Source organism: Epargyreus clarus, unplaced genomic scaffold (assembly GCF_041222505.1).
Source record: "Epargyreus clarus isolate Ecla_fem2 unplaced genomic scaffold, WU_Ecla_fem_2.2 ptg000009l, whole genome shotgun sequence".
Classification (NCBI taxonomy): domain Eukaryota; kingdom Metazoa; phylum Arthropoda; class Insecta; order Lepidoptera; family Hesperiidae; genus Epargyreus; species Epargyreus clarus.
In genome coordinates this window covers 11,106,876-11,126,510 of record NW_027332217.1, presented here as the reverse complement: position 1 = coordinate 11,126,510, position 19,635 = coordinate 11,106,876, and the positions used below count along the sequence as shown (strand labels likewise).

The 19,635-nt window shown below is 35.8% G+C and overlaps 1 protein-coding gene across 3 annotated transcripts; it reads right to left on the bottom strand.

Annotated features, from left to right (window-relative positions):
* Nucleotides 1-718: 718 nt before the first annotated feature.
* On the bottom strand, nt 719-17,764 carry sxc (O-linked N-acetylglucosamine (GlcNAc) transferase sxc). 3 transcript variants are annotated; one of them, XM_073076725.1, is made up of 10 exons: nt 17,397-17,764; nt 17,047-17,257; nt 15,334-15,517; nt 9,805-9,873; nt 8,123-8,319; nt 6,401-8,042; nt 5,901-6,192; nt 4,663-4,843; nt 3,799-3,903; nt 719-3,567 (listed from the first exon to the last, which is right to left on the bottom strand). In XM_073076725.1, exons 1-10 carry the CDS (start codon nt 17,530-17,532, stop codon nt 3,408-3,410), a joined length of 3,177 nt encoding a protein of 1,058 aa, XP_072932826.1. In that variant the 5' UTR covers nt 17,533-17,764; the 3' UTR covers nt 719-3,407. The 3 variants fall into 3 exon arrangements, with proteins under 3 accessions (XP_072932826.1, XP_072932828.1, XP_072932827.1); XM_073076727.1 differs by lacking the exons at nt 15,334-15,517; nt 17,047-17,257; nt 17,397-17,764 and adding an exon at nt 8,743-8,848; XM_073076726.1 differs by lacking the exons at nt 9,805-9,873; nt 15,334-15,517; nt 17,047-17,257; nt 17,397-17,764 and adding an exon at nt 8,743-9,798.
* Nucleotides 17,765-19,635: the final 1,871 nt, after the last annotated feature.

Sequence of the window (19,635 nt, the reverse complement as noted above, 5' to 3'; positions counted from 1 at the left end):
TTCCATGAAATAGAGATTGAATGTCCTTAGCGAAGAATCATAAAGTAAATTTTTCCGTCAATTTGACGGAATGATTATATTTTTATACGCTTTATATATTATTACGCTTTACTTATAAATTTCTGTTTTCTCACATAAATAAAATTGCTCTTACACAAAAACTCTTGTTCCAACTGCAATTTATTATTGCATACTTTTCATACTGGCCAAGACAAATGTAGTGGCCATAAAATTCTACTTAGGCCACTTTTTTCACCGTGACGCCACTCTGCCACCATCCAAACAAAATAAAATGTATTAAAATTTTTAATTGTAATCACTACTGCAAAAATGGAGACGTTACCAAAACGTCGACAGGTGAGATACTTGATGAGATGTTTCCATATTTATTTAGCTACGTCTCTAGTGACAAGCCCCTATCTTACTGGGACCCAGAGAGATAGGGGCCTTATATGTGTTTACGTACGTTACCTGATATACATTGTTACCAAGTTCTTACGTTGGAAACGTTGTAACGTCGTCTTGTTCAGTAGTTTAGTTTTGCCCCATAAATATCAACAGTTCCGAAGTTAATCTAAAAAAAACATATAATTAAAGGCAAGAATAAATTGTAATCAAACAAGTGATTTTTTGTTAAATAAATATAATCATATTCTTTTAAAATTTACACTACGTAGCGTCAGGTGAAAATTCTTAGATATTAGCAAAACTACATTCATATTTTGCACATCTTTATTGTAGGTACCCTCTAAGCTTAAAAAATATTTACAATTATCAAAGCTGTATAGAGAAATTCTATTTTAAATAAATTGGTTAAGTCACACCAAAAATGTAGCTTAAACTAGTGATATTTTCATAAGTCATCGAGTTAACAATGAGAGGACACTGTATTGAATATATAATAGTTTTATAAAACTGAGATGCAATTACAATGTTAAGGGCAGCCGAAAAATCTGGTTTGGCATTTACCTACTTTGAGAATAAGTTGCCTACACACAAAATACTATTGAGAATAATATTAATGAATAACATAATACATATAACATTAACAAAATTTCTCTATGTTAATTAGGTATGTAACAATTACTTCATAATTAATTGCCAATAAATTACAGTCAACAGTAGAATGACAACCAAAAAAACTGACAATAACCCTCCCCATTGCATCCATTTTTCAAAAACATTACAATTATTCTATTTCACAGTTGACACCGGCTATAATTTTTAAAACATTAAATATTTAGAATATTTACTATTGTCTTTACTTAAATTCCATACAAGCGCCTATATAAAAAAATATGAGGCAATTAAATCCCTAATAATTCAAAATTGCAAAAATACAACATAGTGGCAGTTTTAAGTAATATACTACAAGAAAGATGAATGCAGATGTTAAAAATAATAAGAAAATCATGACTATATTGCATGTATACATTTTTTTACTAATGAACGTAAGTAGACTATTTTTAAAGATTTTTTTATTACTCATATAATTATAAATATTTCCACATAACAACACTGATGCAGTAGAATGTCACACCTAAGAGTTTCAGTCTTCCATAAATTTCCCTTACTCAGTCATTACATGCATTCCACATTTGTAACTAAAATTACCAAATGGTCACTAAGTAGTCACTTGTAAACATGTCACTTAAACATGTCTTCTTAACATGTCACAACAAAGTACATTACATGTAACAACAGAATATCCTTTATGACATTGGTAGTCGAGCAGAGCAAAATCAAAAATACAATAGAAATCCATACTTTCTATTTGTAGGGAATTCATAAATTTATTTGTAGATCTTTATGATAACCCATAATCCACATTTATTAGAGATCGACTTGAATTGCTACCATACAACATTTAATAAGAGTCATTCTGTTTTTCTCACGTTTATTACAGTCACAAATTTAGGTAAAGTTAATCGTTTCTATCAGTTGAATGCTGTTTAACTTTTATATTACGTCACAATATATCAATACCTATTTATAGGCAATTGGCTGCTTAATAATTTAAACTTTTGCTGACTATAACCCATATATGAGTATACTATATACAGACACATACATTATATATTAATTACTACATTTATTATTACTGCATAACAATTTATATGGTGTCAGATTATAAGTTGAATAGCATACAATATATAGCCTCAAGTTTAATTATCTTACTACTGGTATTTAATCATGGATACATATTGCTATAAGATTACAGGAAACAAATACTTCTAATCCACAGCCTATTTATTCAACAGTAATTTTTCTTTACTAATTAACATATCATTGGGATTTGCTAAATTTATTTTAAGTGTGAGTAACATAATTATCTCCTCATTTAACTTTAGTTTCAATTCTCATATAATCACATTGATCAAACAGCAAGTTGATAACTTTAATAATTCAAAAACTGGATGAGCAGTTTAGGTAACCTTAGTTAGTATCATTTGAAGGCAATGTACAAAAATATTAAAATTCAGGCAAATAAAACCAAGCATCAACAATATTGTGCAGTTTTAACAGTTTACTACATGTAATAACAATAATCTACTAATAAGATAAAGTGTCTAGCATCAAAAATTAGGTGTTATTTATATAAGTAACAGCTAATTATTGCATTCTCTGATGTTTTACCTAATATTGCTTAAAAAATATTTTGCCTCATAAGCATAGGCAAAATCCATGGGAAGGGAGACCTGAAATCTCTCAACATATTGACTAGAAAACAATAGCTGTCTTAGCGATTACAAGTGAAAATAACCTTGACACATTGAAAGTCAGAACTAGCCACTGGATTACCGTAAAAGTAAAATATAAACTAACACTGAGCAGGCTCTGATTAACACATTCCACTCATTGGGATCATATTCGAACATCCCGAAATGAGTTTGACACTGGAGGTCACTTAGCACGAGCACTGGGCGAACTTCACTTCACAGCTCAGTTGATATACAGTCATTAAGTTAAGATTAAAACTACTTCGCAATAATCCGCTACAAATATGTATGATGACATATATTTTAAACATTAAGTGGTTTTAAAGATTAAACATCGTAGAGTCAACTTAGCCTAATGATACTCCCTTTTGGAGCGAAACACGTGTTGGTTGGTGGTGGTATATATTTTTAATTTTTTGCATCTGCACGCATCCTTTGTGGGGGGGAGGGTAGTACATACTGCATGGTTTAAAATATATACCATAATACATATTTGTAATGGATTTTTGCGAAGTAAGATTAAGACTTAACTTAATAGCATAGATTTCCGCAAAGTAACGCCTGATACAACTAACTATCTGATACACAGTCGTTTGAGTCACTTCACAGTCGGTTACCGCACGTGTCCGATCACTAGCACCGTCTCTTTTTCCTGGCGTGTTGTGCGGGCGCTAAGGCCCGCAACATCTATTTGTCGACCGCCTGTATGTGGTCGGGACGCTCGCCGCGCATGTAGCGCGCCCACATCTTGTTGTAGAGCATCTCCAGGCCAGTCGCATACGCCTTGCAGTCGAACAACGGACTCTCCGAACGCGCCGTCCACACTTTCGCGCGGATTGCTTTGAGGCTGAACAAGAACAGATTTTATGAAGTATTTCCACATAATAAATAAAAATAAAATGTTTTACTAGAACTTGTAACAGATTCCACATTTGGCATAAGATGCTGCTCTATGTGAAAAATAGCTGAATTTCATAAAGAGTACATAAAAATGTAAACTTCGCTTTTAGGCCCAAAACTGCGTAATATGAGAATTTAATTACATATTGCTGAGTTATAATATTTTATAAGTACTTACTATTCTCTATCAGTTCCTAATCTTACAGCTATATCTTGATATTCCTGTCTCGTTCTTGCAATCAACTCAGGACAACCAAGTGTGTTCAGTTGGGAAGCAGCCACTCTGTAACAACATAATAATAATCGTAAGTCATACCTGTATGTTTTATATTTTTAGAAGACCTTAATTAATCCTGCAATATGATCAATTCATTCTTTTTTTTTTATAATATCATGCTGTGACTATTTTATGACCCTAACTACTAGCCTAGCTTTGTAGCTGCCTACAAATCTCTCGCCACAACTGGGCTAGGGCTTGAGTGTCCACAATTGTGAAACCTTATATTGAAGAATACTATTCTGTATAAGGCGGCTTATGTCAAAGTCCTCGGCGAAATAATTTAACAACATACTTTGGGCAAAGTTGTAATAAGATCTATTTTACTTTTTTTATAAGTCCATTTGATGGTATTTACAAAGGACATTGAGTTGAATACGTATTGGAATCCATTTATCATTATCTATGTACTTATTAGATCCGCGAATAAAGAATTTTTTAGCCGCGAATATAGGAATTGGGTTGCATTTTTTTTACCCGCGAATAGTGAAAACGCGAATAAGGAAGTTGAAGATGGTAGAACTCTTTGTGGTTCGACTCCAGCGGTACCACCGTCACACCTATTTCTACCTAATAACAGCAGTGGTAGGCCCTGCTGCGTTCCGGTTTGAAGGGTGTCGTAAGGGAGACAGACTTTTCCGAATCCAGACTTTTCAGGTGGACTGCATGCTCGTCTGCTACTCGTATATATTAAAAAAGGTGCTATTTCTGTACTCGTACTATTTTATTGTCCTTCGAAACATATATTCACAAGGATTGTCTCACCTGGAAGCCAGAGTCTCCCCGGGCAGCGTGACGACGGGCGTGCCGGTCCACAGGATGTCCATGCTGGTGGTGTGTCCGTTGCACAGCGGCGTGTCGAGGCACACGTCGGCCAGCTGCCCGCGCCGCACGTGCTCCTCCTTCGCGGCCACGTTCGAGAATATTATACGACCGTGGGGCAGACCTGCAACCAAATAAAACATTATTATGACATAGATAAGTATAGATATATAGTATAGATAATACACAAATCTTAAAGATATGTGAAGTGTACCAATACGCACTTGGCCAGCGCGGTGGACTATGGCCTAATCCTTCTCATTGTGAGAGGAGACCCGTGCCCAACAGTGGGACAGTAATGGGTTGATGATGATGATGATGATGAAGTATAGATATCTCACCGCCTTGGTAATTGAAGGAAGCCATCAAATATAGCTTAAACGGCTGACAATTCTGTCAGCCATTTAATAGCTGTTATGGTGTAAATTACGCGGAACAATGCCGACATGCGCAGTTAAATGGCGCAAAAACACGAAATCGAAGAAAAAGTGCGGAGAAATATCGTTTCATTCGTAAATTATCTAAAAACTACATTTTTTAATATTTTTCAAACCCGAAAATAGATGACAGTGACAATTCCAATTATCAAAACTGGTTGGATTTTCTTTTTAGGAGTGAGTAATCTTTACTAATCTATGGATTATGAGCAATACGGAAACGGTAAACATGACTACAACGACCCGCGTGGCAAGCATGCAGTCTACCTAACTACCACCCATTAGGTAAAATTTTCAAACCGAATGGCAAAAAAAAATTTTAAATTATCTGAAACGTAAAAATTTTTACGTTTCAGATAATTTCAAACCGAATGGCAAAAAAAAATTTTTTATGTGCCCTTTTAGCATAAATCCCTATTAACCCTTAGCTATAGGCCCTTTTACCTTTAAGCACGGATATATTGTACTATTATGCGGAAGTACTTATTTGATTCCCAGCCAGACATCTGCCTTAATATCTAATACACAAATACATAAATGTAACTATACAAGTCAGTGTCTGCCAAAACAATGAGTTGAAATAGCGACAGATAACTTCATTTATGCGAAAATAGACATAATAGACATTTTTTTGACTGACCTTGCTCAATATAGCTTATATTGACATATTGTTTGCGATAAGATAAGGCCTTAGCTATCATATAATATCGTTCAATTAAAAATCATGTCTTTATTTCTACTCACCCAACTGTTGCGCAGTCGCTTGTAAATTGGGTTCACCCACGGCCGGGAACCTCAGTAGCCAGAGCACACTGTTCGGCACGTGTTTCAGTATGTACACCCACATGTGCAGCGTTAACGGATCAATCTTGTACAGCTGGTTGAAGTTGCAGTACACCACCGCGTCGTCGGGAAGACCGTACTGCTGCCTCGTTGTGATCACGATAGATTGGGGCACTTCCTCCCCGGTTGCTGCCTTGTTGTTTGTTTGTGTTGTTGCCAATCCGTTTTGCAGGATCACTCCATTTACTGAGGTCTGTAAACAACATAAAAATTAGATGTGTATTGTTTTTGAAGCTTTCTTTTAGAACAATATGTGAAACGAAGTTAATAAAAAATGTGGGATTGGTAGACCAAATAATTAATAGGTTTCTCTAGAGTTGTTCTTAACAAAAGTTTCGGCGACTTTTATTTCAGAAGTGCTGCTATCAGCTAGTATGTGAAACATGTAACGTAATAATTACCTGAACTTGTCCTGAAGCAATCATTGTTTCGATGGGTGTGGTAGTTGGCAATTCGGCAACCTTCAGCGAGATCTCAACAGGTCTGGCGGCTCTTACGATTTCCTTTATTTCCTTAATGTCCGTATTCTCTACAAGTGGTGACAAGTCCGTCGCATTGATGACAGCTACGTTATCCGCAACGCTGCCCAGGTTGTTATGAGATTTCACCTTATCACTTAGGATCAATCGCTCTTGCAAATGCGGGAACATTTGCTTGTGGTCTCCAACAAAGTATGTATGAGGCATGTAAGCCAGTTTCTCGCTGTACTGGCTAGCCAGCTCCACGGGCGAAGTTACAGCATCCGTGACTAAATAATCCATGTAACTCGCGCCACTGGTACCTGGGTATCCCAACCACATAACCTGAACCGGAGCTGGTCTCAAAGCAAATATTTCATTACGTGCTCCCTTCGTATAACCATTCATGTTAACGAGTATGTGAATACCATCGGCGTTAATCTTGTCCGCCGCCTTTCCATTGCATGGAACTTGCGATAAGTCGATAAAGTGTTCCGCTTCTCTAGCAATTTTGGAACGGAACGTAGTGCCATCATCTGGGCTTAGAGCGTAGCAGTAGATCTCCACTTTGGATCGATCGTGCAGACCAGGAACTGACTGCATCAAGTGGGAAGTGGGATGATTACCGAAATCACTGCTAACGTAACCGATGCGCAAACGACCTGGTAGTTCACGAATAAATTTGTACGGATTCTTGTGAAGTACTTGGACTTTCTCGAGACACAAATTGGCATGTCGCGCTGCAATAGCCTTTCTGAAATCATGAGTCAAGGGATACAGCATGGAATGATGAGGATGAACCGACGGCAACCTGTTCTTCTCCAACTGTTCAGCCACGATGCTGACCAACTTCTTCATACGCGCTTCGTAGTCGGTCCAGTCACAAACAATTTGCAAGCAATGGGCCAAGTTGCAATACGCATCTGGGAAGTCTGGTTTCAGCTTAAGCGCTGTCCTGTACGACTGGATAGCTTCTGGAATGTTACCAGAATCCTTGTGAATACTGGCGAGGTTACTATGTGCGTCGGCAAATGCGGGATTGATTTGAATAGCCCTTGTGTAGCACTGCAGTGCGCCCGCTACGTCTTGCATTTCCTTCAGCGTATTGCCCATATTACTGTAGGCATCCGCAAATGTCGGCTGGATGCGAATAGCCTCCTTGTAATGCATGAGGGCTTCATTCAGCTTTCCTTGTTGTTGCAAAACTGAAGCTAAGTTACTGTGTGCTGCCGCAAATTCTGGGAACACTTCCAGTGCTTTCAAATACAGACGGGTCGCTTCTTCGATGTACCCTTGTTCCCGTTTAATATTGGCCAAATTGTTTAAAGAGTCCGCATGTGATGGACATAGGCGTAAGGCTGTGTTGTAACACTCTTCCGCGTCGGCTACCTGGCCTTTCTCCTTCAAAGCATTAGCCAAGTTACAGTAGGCGTCTGGGAAGTTGGGCTGAAGCTCAATCGCCCGCCTATACGTGTCAATAGCTAAATCGATCAATCCCTGTTCGTAATAGACGCAAGCCAAGTTTCCGTGAACGACTGCATTATTCGGTGACAAATTCAATGCGCGAAGATACGCTGCCACAGCCCTGTTGAAAAGGTATGAAACTATTAGAAATATATCTTACATTAAAAGCGGCAAAGAACATTTAATAAAAATATGCCTTACCGGTCAAAAATTCTAGCTTCTTTCAGGACATTTCCCAAATTGATGTAAGCATCCAAGAAATTCGGATCCAATGCCACGGCCTTTTCAAAATGATGGATGGCCAACCAGATTTCACTTTGTGCGTTAAAAACGCATCCCAAGTTACTCCATGCCACTGCAAAGTCTGGCCTCGTTTCAATGGCCTTCAAGTAACATGCCTACACACACGAAAAAAACAAGAGTTAATGTTAGGCTTAAGTTGTAATTTTACATTGATGAAATTCTGAGATGTTCTTTACGCCAAAGGATGTTACACCAGAGCGACGATTGATGCTGGGTAATCTCAACACAAAAAGCAAAATACCGAACATCAATCGTGTGATTTAAAAGTTACGCCAGTAGCACCCTACGACACGAAACTACGCCGAAAGCCAGAAACATCAGTAGGAAATGCAAACGACAAAACCTAATAGAATGCAAGGCAATCGAATAAGGACGACAATATAGTAACAAAGATGCATTGCATGAACCGCTTCCACTTCCTAGCCGATGGAGGGATGATCACGACAATGATATGTCAAGAGCCCGAGTGTGTCCGTTAACCTGTTCATAACGTTTTCTGCAAACCTTTTACACTTTACCTGAACAGCATAGTACGTTGTCATCGTGGCGGGATAGCGAGTGAAGTACCAACCGTAACCCAGCTACAACAGCACCAGTCACACCTACTGTCTTACCAGACAACACCTTGTGAAAATATAATAGAATTAGTTGATTTTGAGTCAAACTATGTGAGCCGATTGTCGTCTTACTTGTATTTTATTGCAAATCAAGGTTTATGATTTGAGAGGATCATCAGCTCGCGCTATCTTCGAGCAGAGTGTACGACAGGCAAGATGTGGATGACAAAATCATATTGTACAAATAAACAGAACGCTACGTCATACCACTAATGAAATTAATGCTACTGTCTTCTCTGATCCTCCATTGCAATGTACAGTAAGAGAAGTCACTACAAGCACAAGAATTAAAAACTATTCAAAAGATTGAAGGAAACAGGATATGGTCAAATATAAAAAAAATGTTGTAAGCTAACGTTAATTTTAGGGTACTCTTTATTTACACATTAATCTTCCACAGACTGTTTGTGTACAGCAAAGAAATGAAATTCCAAACGATTTTACATAACCTTTAGTAAATCAAGTACAAATCATAAATTGGAAGAATTTAAGGTTAACAATGTGTGGAAAATTATTAGAAAATTAAACATAGATTGTACGCATACGCAAGTCACAAAATATCATGGAAATATCATATTAACACGCCGCCACGATATTTTGCCACCGATGTGAAGATGTGAAACAAATTGGACAACGAGTCAATACCTTCACAATCACAATTTGTTTTCCAACTTGTTCGCATAATTATCATAATGGTTTGAACAAATACTTATGGTGTTAAGTGTTAATTGATCTGATACTAGCTCTACATAGGCTGTGGAAAATGTGACAAAAAATATCGTTAAAACCATTACGAAGGATGAAGTTACGCTTTGTGCAATCGTCACAATTATTTACGCAATTGCAATATACGCCGGCGAAACAGAGAGTACTCTAATTCGATTCAGCACAAAGTAAAATCTCAATAGAATCCTGTTAACTTCAGAGCAAACCAGAAAGCGAGGAACACAAGATTGTATTTACCTTCGCCTCGTCCAAACGTCCGAGGGCCTTGAGCAAATTGCCCAAGTCGCTCCTAACGCAGTAAAGATCCTGAAACAATGTTAAAATTTAACTTACTAGACATCATTTAAATTTAGAAACATTTAAAGTATTTTTAGGTAATTGAATTACAAAATGAGCGTGAAGTTAGTATCACTGTAAGTCGTCACATGGAAAACTGGGACTAATTTCAAAAGGTTTTATAAATTCTAAGATATGTATTCCGAAATACATTTATTGAAGTATACTGAGCATGATTTAGGAACATTTGACGTCACTATTGATCCAAACAACATACAACTTTTTCAACAAACAACGTTAAGTACTATCTTATCAGAATCGGTGTGCAATTTAAAGATTTTTGGTACCTTGCTATTTATACAACGATAAACAAGCTGTCTCAGTTGTCTCAGTAGCAGTAATAATTTAACATCTAATGTTCATGTGCAGTCACCTCCACCTGAATTACTTAGTTAAAGTAATAAGGATGATAACAATAAAAGGGCCTAACCGTATTTATTAATTATCACAGATTTGCAATCCCAATGAGACAAAGCGGTCATCACGACAGCCTGACGCGTAAAGGATTCAGAAATCACAGCCAAAAGGACATCTAAGGATGGATTTAAATTTCAAGTTTCTAGAATTATGTGTTTTTGATTATTTTTAGTTTAGATTAATTGTATTTTTTGTGTATATGTCATGTGCATTACAGGAAATTCTAGACTATTGAAGAAGAAAACATCATAGCCAATTTAAGATTATTGCACTGGTTGTAATAACAACACATTAGATAGTATATTATTTATCGAACACTTTCAAATGTATTGCGTGACTCATATCATGTTTACATCGATTCGTTGGTGCGTAGGTAATAGAAGGTAAGGATTTCCTGAACTTAATATAACAACAATTAATTACGATGTATATACATATAATGCGGGTACACCAATAAGCGGAAAAGTGGATTCGATTCCCAACCAAACCAACGTCATTTGTATAGGTAATAGTGAAATTCTTATTTAAATGGAAATTGGCAGTGACTGTAATAAATTGAATAAGTTTGAATAACACTGAAAAGTCCCATGTTACGTTTACATGAGCCTGCCTAAGTTTTAGACGAATATTATGCCATGAACGATCTAAACCCCTAAAATTTAATGCTCAATATGAACACGGGAAGAGCAACTGCAAAGCGTATTGGTGAGCGCAGTAAATTTCTGTGAAGAAACCGGAAGAGAGTCTTGAGTGACATTGACATACATTTTATCTTTGAGAACTGCTTGACTGGCTATGTATCATATAATTGGATATATTGATCACATTGATCATCAAATAACATTGCAGGAAGACACTGCCAGACAGCAATGTCTTCAGGCATAGGTATGCCCTGCAATTAAACCCTCAGTCGCCAACTCGCCACCTTCGACATCTAGGACAAGAGGTATGATACCATTACGGGTAAGGATTCTCAAATTTAATGAAACATATTTTTCTTAAAATACAATTATGCAATAGATAAAAAATTACCACCCACAAGGCAGCTCCATTTATTGATATTTACACTAGAACGCTACGAGTTCAAGGTTTTTTAATCACTGTGTGCCATTACGTAAGCCAAGCTCGTAGGTACATGCAACCTTTGTACAAGGAACTGGCGGCATCAATTAATTATATTCTAGCTCACTAGCGGTACACGGTGTTGTGTAACGTGTCACTAGTTATGACTCGCGAATACGCTTTTTTATAAAACTTTGTATTACTGAGTTCAACTCGCCCATTATTTGCGTGCCTTGTGTGATAACTAGACTATAAATAGACCTCTCACGTACTTACCGACTCACAAAGAAAAGCACACAAAAAAACCCAGATTTAGTATTTATAACTTAAATTTGTACGAAGATCAAACTCTTTCAACAAAAATATCACGGCGTGGGTGGTCTATATTTCAGTCTGGAACTCTCATACATGCCTGAGTAATGTTAACTAACAAATAGTGAATATCATTCATTAACATATTGTTAAATAAACGTCACTGATTTGAAATTTTCCATATAAAAACAGTTTCATCAAATAAAATATGTAAATAAACGGAGCAGTTACAATGTGACATCCGTTGAGATTTTTTAATACAAGTAGTTGTCGGCGCGCTACAATAGACATTTGTTGAACGAGGAAATTAATTGTAGGCGACCTTCAAGTCTATAAAACAACCATTTCTGCAAACAAACCCGCCCACTAACAATATCGTATGGAAAGATACTATGTAGATACTTGAATACTTTGAATACTTTATATTTTTATGCAAATTAAGAACAAACCATGGCGCCATAGAAATAATTACCACGATATAGACGTGATTGACTATACATACATTAGGTAAATATTACATCATAATTATGGATACAATACAAATAATAAACCGCTAACTACAACAAAGTATTTTAAAATTCAATACACACGGGCTAAAGTATAACTTTTCATTTTTATAGAATATACATACTAATCAATATTTTTTTTATTTTGTGTACATTTACCTACTACAAAACCTAAACGTAAAGAAACTACATAAGCAATACAATAATGTTTTCGAATCTGCCCTACATCAAATCGGGTAATATTTTTTGTGGCTCCTCCTCCCTTGCTTCAAAACTTAAAAGGGCAGAGGGATAACTAGATATGAAAGAGAGAGATAGTGGTGAAGCCGAGACAGAGATATCGATTAAAATAATGTTGCATTTGGTCGTCTTTACTTAACTGCCTCACAATAATAAAGTGTGCAAATAAACATGTACTTTATGACTAAACTACATGATACAAGTAAGGTCACCATAGGGGGGCGTGTGTGGCTGTAGGTCCGTGTATAGCCCGAATATAAGAACAAGACCTTGGTTGACGGACCTTGTGTTTGGAGCATTAGAGAGCAGCAATTATTCCAAAATTTGTAAAGTAATACAACAAATACGTTCTCTGCATCAGTATTTTAGAACACACGTCATTGAATAAAACGGCTTCTAAATATGCTTTCAATTATTTCATTAATATTTCAATCTATTTCGGTAAGACCAATGAATCCGTCCTCCTCCCTTTAGTCATAGATAAATCTTAAATTTCTGAAAGGGGCCTCCGCTCTAGCATATCAAAAGAGTAGGTATAATAATATTCCATGAATCTACATTGAAAATACAATGTAAACTCCTTTATACAAAGCTGAATAGAATATTGAAGAGAATATTTTGCTTTCTGTTAAGCTATTACAAACTAAAGCTGTGTGCTAACTTATAAGATTACAGATAAGTGATAGATTAGGTACAATACGATATATATAGGATTTGTTCTGATTATTTTTAACACGAGTCACATAAAAATGACTCGATTATTCTAATGTTGCTAAGATGATATATTTCCTATTTGATCTCAAAGTACCTAACAATTTAATAAACCGATAGGTTTAAACGTTCATAGCGTAATAGATAAATGCAATATGCATCATTTATTATTTTAAAAAGAACTAAGATTAAACACTGTTTTAATAACATGTACTAAAAACCACAATTTGACTGAAACTCAATACTTAGCTAAACCATATAATGGAATGTATATATTATGTAAAGAAGAAATTGTTTGATTTCGCAATTTTATTGTATTCTTGACTATATTATGAATATACACTGCATTGCGTTTTGTTTAGAAAATGTGTTGTTTATTAACAGATAACAGCGCATAGCACTTGAAGCAGAAACGAATGAAACTCCATTTTTCCATTCAACAATCCGTTTGTATTGGATAGCATCGACAAATGAATAACAAATGAAGGCCCATGCATAAACAGCGCCGCTCGGCTGTATTTTTCCGAGTAAAACAATGTGTATATTTCCATTACACTGCGCTCAACGCTTATTTTTGTAACGATTTTTCCACTGATGTTCACTAAGATGGAATTAAAGTAATATAGATAAACATTTTATTACGTACTTGCTATCTTCCCGTCGCTTCGGCGAGGAATTTAATAGAATCCATATCGTCAAAACAGTTAAAAACAGTGTCACAAGTAAACCATTAAATGTTTATACATAAACAGTTTATATAAATGTTCATCAAACGATATCTCATTTTTTTTCGTAAATATGTAATTAGTCAATATGCCTACCGCCTCTGTCTGTTTTAAGCGTCTTACATTTTGTTAATAGAAAATGTTTTACGCGTTAGGGTTCGTAAACAAAACTGCGATGCGACGTCGCATCGCAAAAATCTGCGAGCTCCCTCGACGCATCGCAAGAACTTGCGAATTGATTCGCATCGCACAGTGGTTGTTGTTGTTGGTCACCCTGAGAGACGCTACGCCGCACGATATCGCATCGCAGCAATTCGCATCGCAATTTTCTGCGTTGCGAATTCGCATCGCGTCGCATCGCAGTTTTGTGTTCGAGCCCTTAAGGAAACAATCGTCACTTAACATTTCTATTTTGGCAAAGAGATTAAATAAACATTTTTTTAGTAGTTTAGTATGAAAGTTGCCTATACCATGCTTCGTATTGTTTCCTAAACATTTTCGAGTATTATTTTAAGTAAGTATTTATATGACATATAAATAAATTATAATCATCATAACATAGTTTGTTAAGTTGTTTTCCTTCTTTCAATTAGCTGGCCTGTACAAAGTAACAAACAAGTTTCTTATTTTGATCTCAATGGAGAACATTAAAATAAATATTATCTAAAAATTACTCATAAATAAATTTTATGTAGCGACAGCTAATATGAAAAGTAATCTATCATTTTATCATATCTTATTGTCTCATACCATATATAAAAGACCAATTTGGGCCCTACAAAAAGTTTATGAGTTATCCCAATAATGTTAAAGACACGTATCTATAAAGTAAAATACCTGTAATATATCCTGATATACTACAGAGTAATATTACGGGAAGGTTAATATAATAAAAGGCAAGAATTTCGTGGGGTTAAACATACTTTCCAAAGCACATCTTATGGTATTTTTTAATAATAAAAATAATTAGCCAAGTAAGAGTCGAACTCGCACATGGAGGCTTCCGTACCATTCATTATTTTTTACTTATTTTTATTCATTTTATTATTTTCAACAATACTTAGTTATATGACACAACAATAGATGGCATTGGGGTGATGATGAATTATACGTAAAAAACGTATAATAAAATTAAAATAACTATATTAAAATATGTTTTATGGATTGTAAAAATTTCAACCGTCTTCATAGTACGGTTAAACAGTTAGATCCAAAAATGCCAATAAAATCCGGTTTGTTGTATGGAGACCCCCTTTAATATTCAACTTTATTTTATTTTTAGTATTTGTTGTTATAACGGCCACTGTTATACATGTTGTGTAAAAATTTCATGTGTCTATCTATTACAGTTCCGGAGATATAGCCCTGTGACGGGCAGACAGACAGCGAAGTCTTAATAATAGGGTTCTATTTTTACACTTTGGATATGGAACCTTAAAAATGTAAGATGTACTCACTGGGTTATACTGTAAGGCCGTGACGTATGCCTGCACGGCTTGCTCCATGTCGCCAGCAGCGACGAGCGCCGCGGCCAAGTTGATGTAGCCATCGATGAAGTCGGGCTTCAACCGGACGGCGTGGCGGTAGTTCTCAAGCGCCTCTTGGAGCTGGCCCCTCTCCTTGTAGACATTACCCAGGTTACTGCAAACAAATATAATGTGAATGGTACTTCTCATACTTACCATACATAATTATTTATTATATTAGCCAACATTATATGTAAAAACTTCCAAACTACAAATGCTACAGAGACACTTCAAGAACTTAGAATCTCGATCTAAATGTTTTTTACAAGACACCTCATTTTGTCTCTACAAATGAGTGCTCCAAGGAGTATGTATATCCCAGTGCATGTATCTGGATGTGATTATTTAATTAATTAGTTAGAATTGCATCAGTAGAAGCCAGTTATAAGTGGCACCAATATAACATTGATGATTTAAAAGAAAATGGGCAGAGTATGAGTAGCATGTAATTAATGCAGCCTTGATGATGATGATGATGATGTAGAACACCTTTGTAGTACTTAAAAAACACAAAGCCATTGCAAACATGATATATCTATTTGGGATTAACCATTACTTATCTGTAGATAACTTTACAGATCATATAAATACATTGTCTATCTACCATTTGAGTGAATAATCAAGGCAAACATGCCTTGATATGAATAAAGGAAATGAAATAAGCATCAATTACAGCATGTTTCTTGTGAGATAATTGTAGTTAATCATAGATACAATTATTGATGCAATTATCACTGTTTATGCATTATAATGTTATAAGATTGAGCAGAAATATATATTCAATATAAATAACTGCAAATATATGGTATATTCCACAGGTCCATTAACTATAATTATATATTGTTAAATTATAAATATAAATTACCTATTAAAGCAGTATTTGTGAAGATGTGTTAGCTTCAAGCAGGCGTCAATAAATAATGTTGGTGAAAATTGGTAATTAGCACAGATGGTACACCGAGACTAGAATGATTTTGTGTCCAGACTACTTCAGTTATTCTTAAATTGTTGGCTTAAATTCAATACCAATAATTATAGTTGCCTTTGCACCTGATGCTGTCAATATTATAGTCGGATATAGAATAGCATGATTTTATGTTTATCTGCATTTAAATGTGAAAATATTAGACAAAAATATACAAACATATTTTCATAGATAACCTGGTATAACCACTTTCCTTTGTTGTGTATTATAGAAATTGTACTTCGATTGAAAAGCAGATAGTTTTCGTCATGTAGTCAGATCTCACATTTTGATGTTAAAAAATATTTACTAAATAATTGTTTCCTATCAAGGAAATTGTAAATTTATGTATATTTAATAAAATACACTTTTTATCTATAGGAATATTGGAAGAACCTACAAGTTTTAAGAGACTAAGACTTGCCACAATACATAATAAATATGTACTGCCCTATGAAAGCTTTTGAAAAATTTAATTATTTGTCATGTTCATGTTCCAATTATATATCAGTATTATTGAAAATAGTAACATGAGACTTTTTTGTGCTCATAACATACAGGAAGAAATCCTACATCTATACAATTCGATAAATAAAAGATATCATTTGTATTCAAAAATAGTTCGATGGTTCTCATAACAAAGGATGGTATTTTATTTTTCCGTTAGGTACCAGACTTACCTGTAAGCCTCTGCCAATAATGGATTTTGCTTGATTGCGAGCGTGGAGAAATGCGCGGATTTGTCCAATCGCCGACATTGGAAGTGGATTGACGACAGCAACAGCAGAACTCCGGTGTTGGTCCCGTCCTGACGCCATAACTGCATGCAATGCAACTCGGCGCTATCGTAGTCTCCCGCTTGATATTCGCGATGCGCGAGCTCCAATAACCCTAGCGTAACACACATTATTAACTAAGGCCCTCATTACGTTATATTACATTAAACAATGTACGCTTTAAATAGTTATAATAGTCTAGGAAAATTCCTACCTTTCAACATACTATTAATAGAAAATACAATGAAACATACCCACTGTCGATATCTGTTGAATATCCGACATTTTTAGTATTACTGCATTCGCGGGCACACCGACAATTTGCTGAGGCTGCGTCGTGACAGACTGTGGCACCGCAACATTTGTTTGAGGTTGCATTTTTGTTATCATATTTCACTCTATTAATCCGTATCTCTTTTTAAAAAACACTTTTGACACGACGTTTATAAACAAAAAATCAGAAAATCATATTTGCCATGGCCAAATCAGTGTGAACGAACGCTTTTGATGCTGGGATTACAAAAATTGTTCAAGACTTCATCAAACCAGCTTCCAACTTTCAACAGATTTCAGCGAACAAACATGACAAAAATCCTTTCATCGCAATCGTCGGACAACAACGCGGCGTAAACGGAAATATTATTGTCTATGGATGATTAGTAACATATCTTTTTAATTTTTATTTACTTTATAATATTATTGTAATGTATTAAATGTTGTTTCATTAGTCAATTAATTTGCTGGTGAATTATTGTGTAATGATAGAGCTTAAAGTACAATTAATTTTATTTACACAAGAATTATTATTTGGTTTTATTATTGTTTCATAAGGTGATATCCGGTTTTTGTCTATTAGACAGATATAAAAAAAAATGAGAGTATATTAAAAATAACAGCGTATTAAAACTATAAATTAAAAATATAATATATATTTTAAGAAATATTTTAAATAAATGATAGTGTTAAACTTTAAAAGAAAACAACGTTTTGTTGAAGCAGGCGCATTACTGAAGTAAAGGACAATCATTACATTACATATTATATTCTCTACTCCTTGCTTCGTTCTGAAAAACTTGAGGTAATTTTTATCATTATATGGAGGCCCGATCAGGTTTTTTTTTTTTTTTTTTTTTCTATCTGTTTGGCGAATTTAATTGATACATTTTTTAATTATTAACATACATTAAATGTTAAATATAAACTAAAAATGGACTTATTTACAAAATATATACAAGAAAATTATAAATAAAATAAGCCATCTAAAATTGCCGTGTGAGGCATGGTTCCCAAAACGCTGGCGGCGTTTCCTTGCTGCACGGCAAGACTTAATCTTTGTGCAAAATAGCCGCCAGCTTTTTGGTCACCGGAAGCAGTGACAAGTCTGGTCGACATATCTGACATGAATTTTTTCATGTCAGATGACCATGGACCCATTGTCTCTAAAGCAAGCGCCGCAAACAAGTAATTGTCTAATAAATTACTATATTTACGACGCTTGAGAGTCTGGGCATGGTCGGCTGCAGCCCCCGCTTTCACTGAAGTATTAGCTAGGTGAGAGGGGGCTAAAGTGTCAACGCACGTTGCGTCCCATATCAGGGGTCGTCCGAGACTCCATGGAACTAGAGTGATTCCATCAGGTCTCTTGCCATCGTCTCTAAAAAGACCTGGGGGTTCTAAAGTCGCTGGTATAGAGACGGTAGCAAGAGCCCGACGAATCAAACTGTTCAGAGTCCCGTGACGATATAGCCTGCCGGCACTCCTGATACAGGACAAGCCATGTCGACCCAACGTGTCCACCTCCTGCCCACACGGACAAAAGTGAGACTCGCAAATCTTGGCACCGAGCCGGAGACCTATAGAAATGCGTAACGTTATAGGATCCAGCACGGTGCCAATATTGTTGGAAGGGAGCGCGTGTAGCCAATGTCCTGATTCACTTTGGGCAACAGCTAATAAACGGGCCCTATCAGAGTTGTCAGAACATTGTTCCAGAAGACAGGCAAAAACAGACTTAAGAGCCGGTGTATCCCAAACGGATTGCTTGGTTTTATCTGACATAGATATATCCTCAGCCGGAAAGCAACCACTCCAGGCCTCCTCAGCCTCTGGCATGTACGTCACCCGAACATCATCCAAATTAGAGTTTAATATATCGGAGATGAGGGCGATCGTACTATGACAAGAGGCCAAGAAAGCCGGAAGCGCCAAACTTTCCGTGGTGCGGATACCTATGCCACCAAACCTAACCGGAAGAGTTGCCTGCATCCAGGAACGATCATCAAATTTTAAATTTAGAATTTTGGATAAGCAATTTTGTAAAAGCGTATCTAATATGTGAGTGACAGATGGGAATTTCCAAAAAGGACAACAACGAAGTAAGTACAAGAATTTTGGTGCGAATAAACAAAGGCGCAAAATGTACATAGCCATATGTGGTTTTAAATCAAAAAGTCGCTCCGAAATATTTTCAAAATTATGTAATTTTGAATTAAA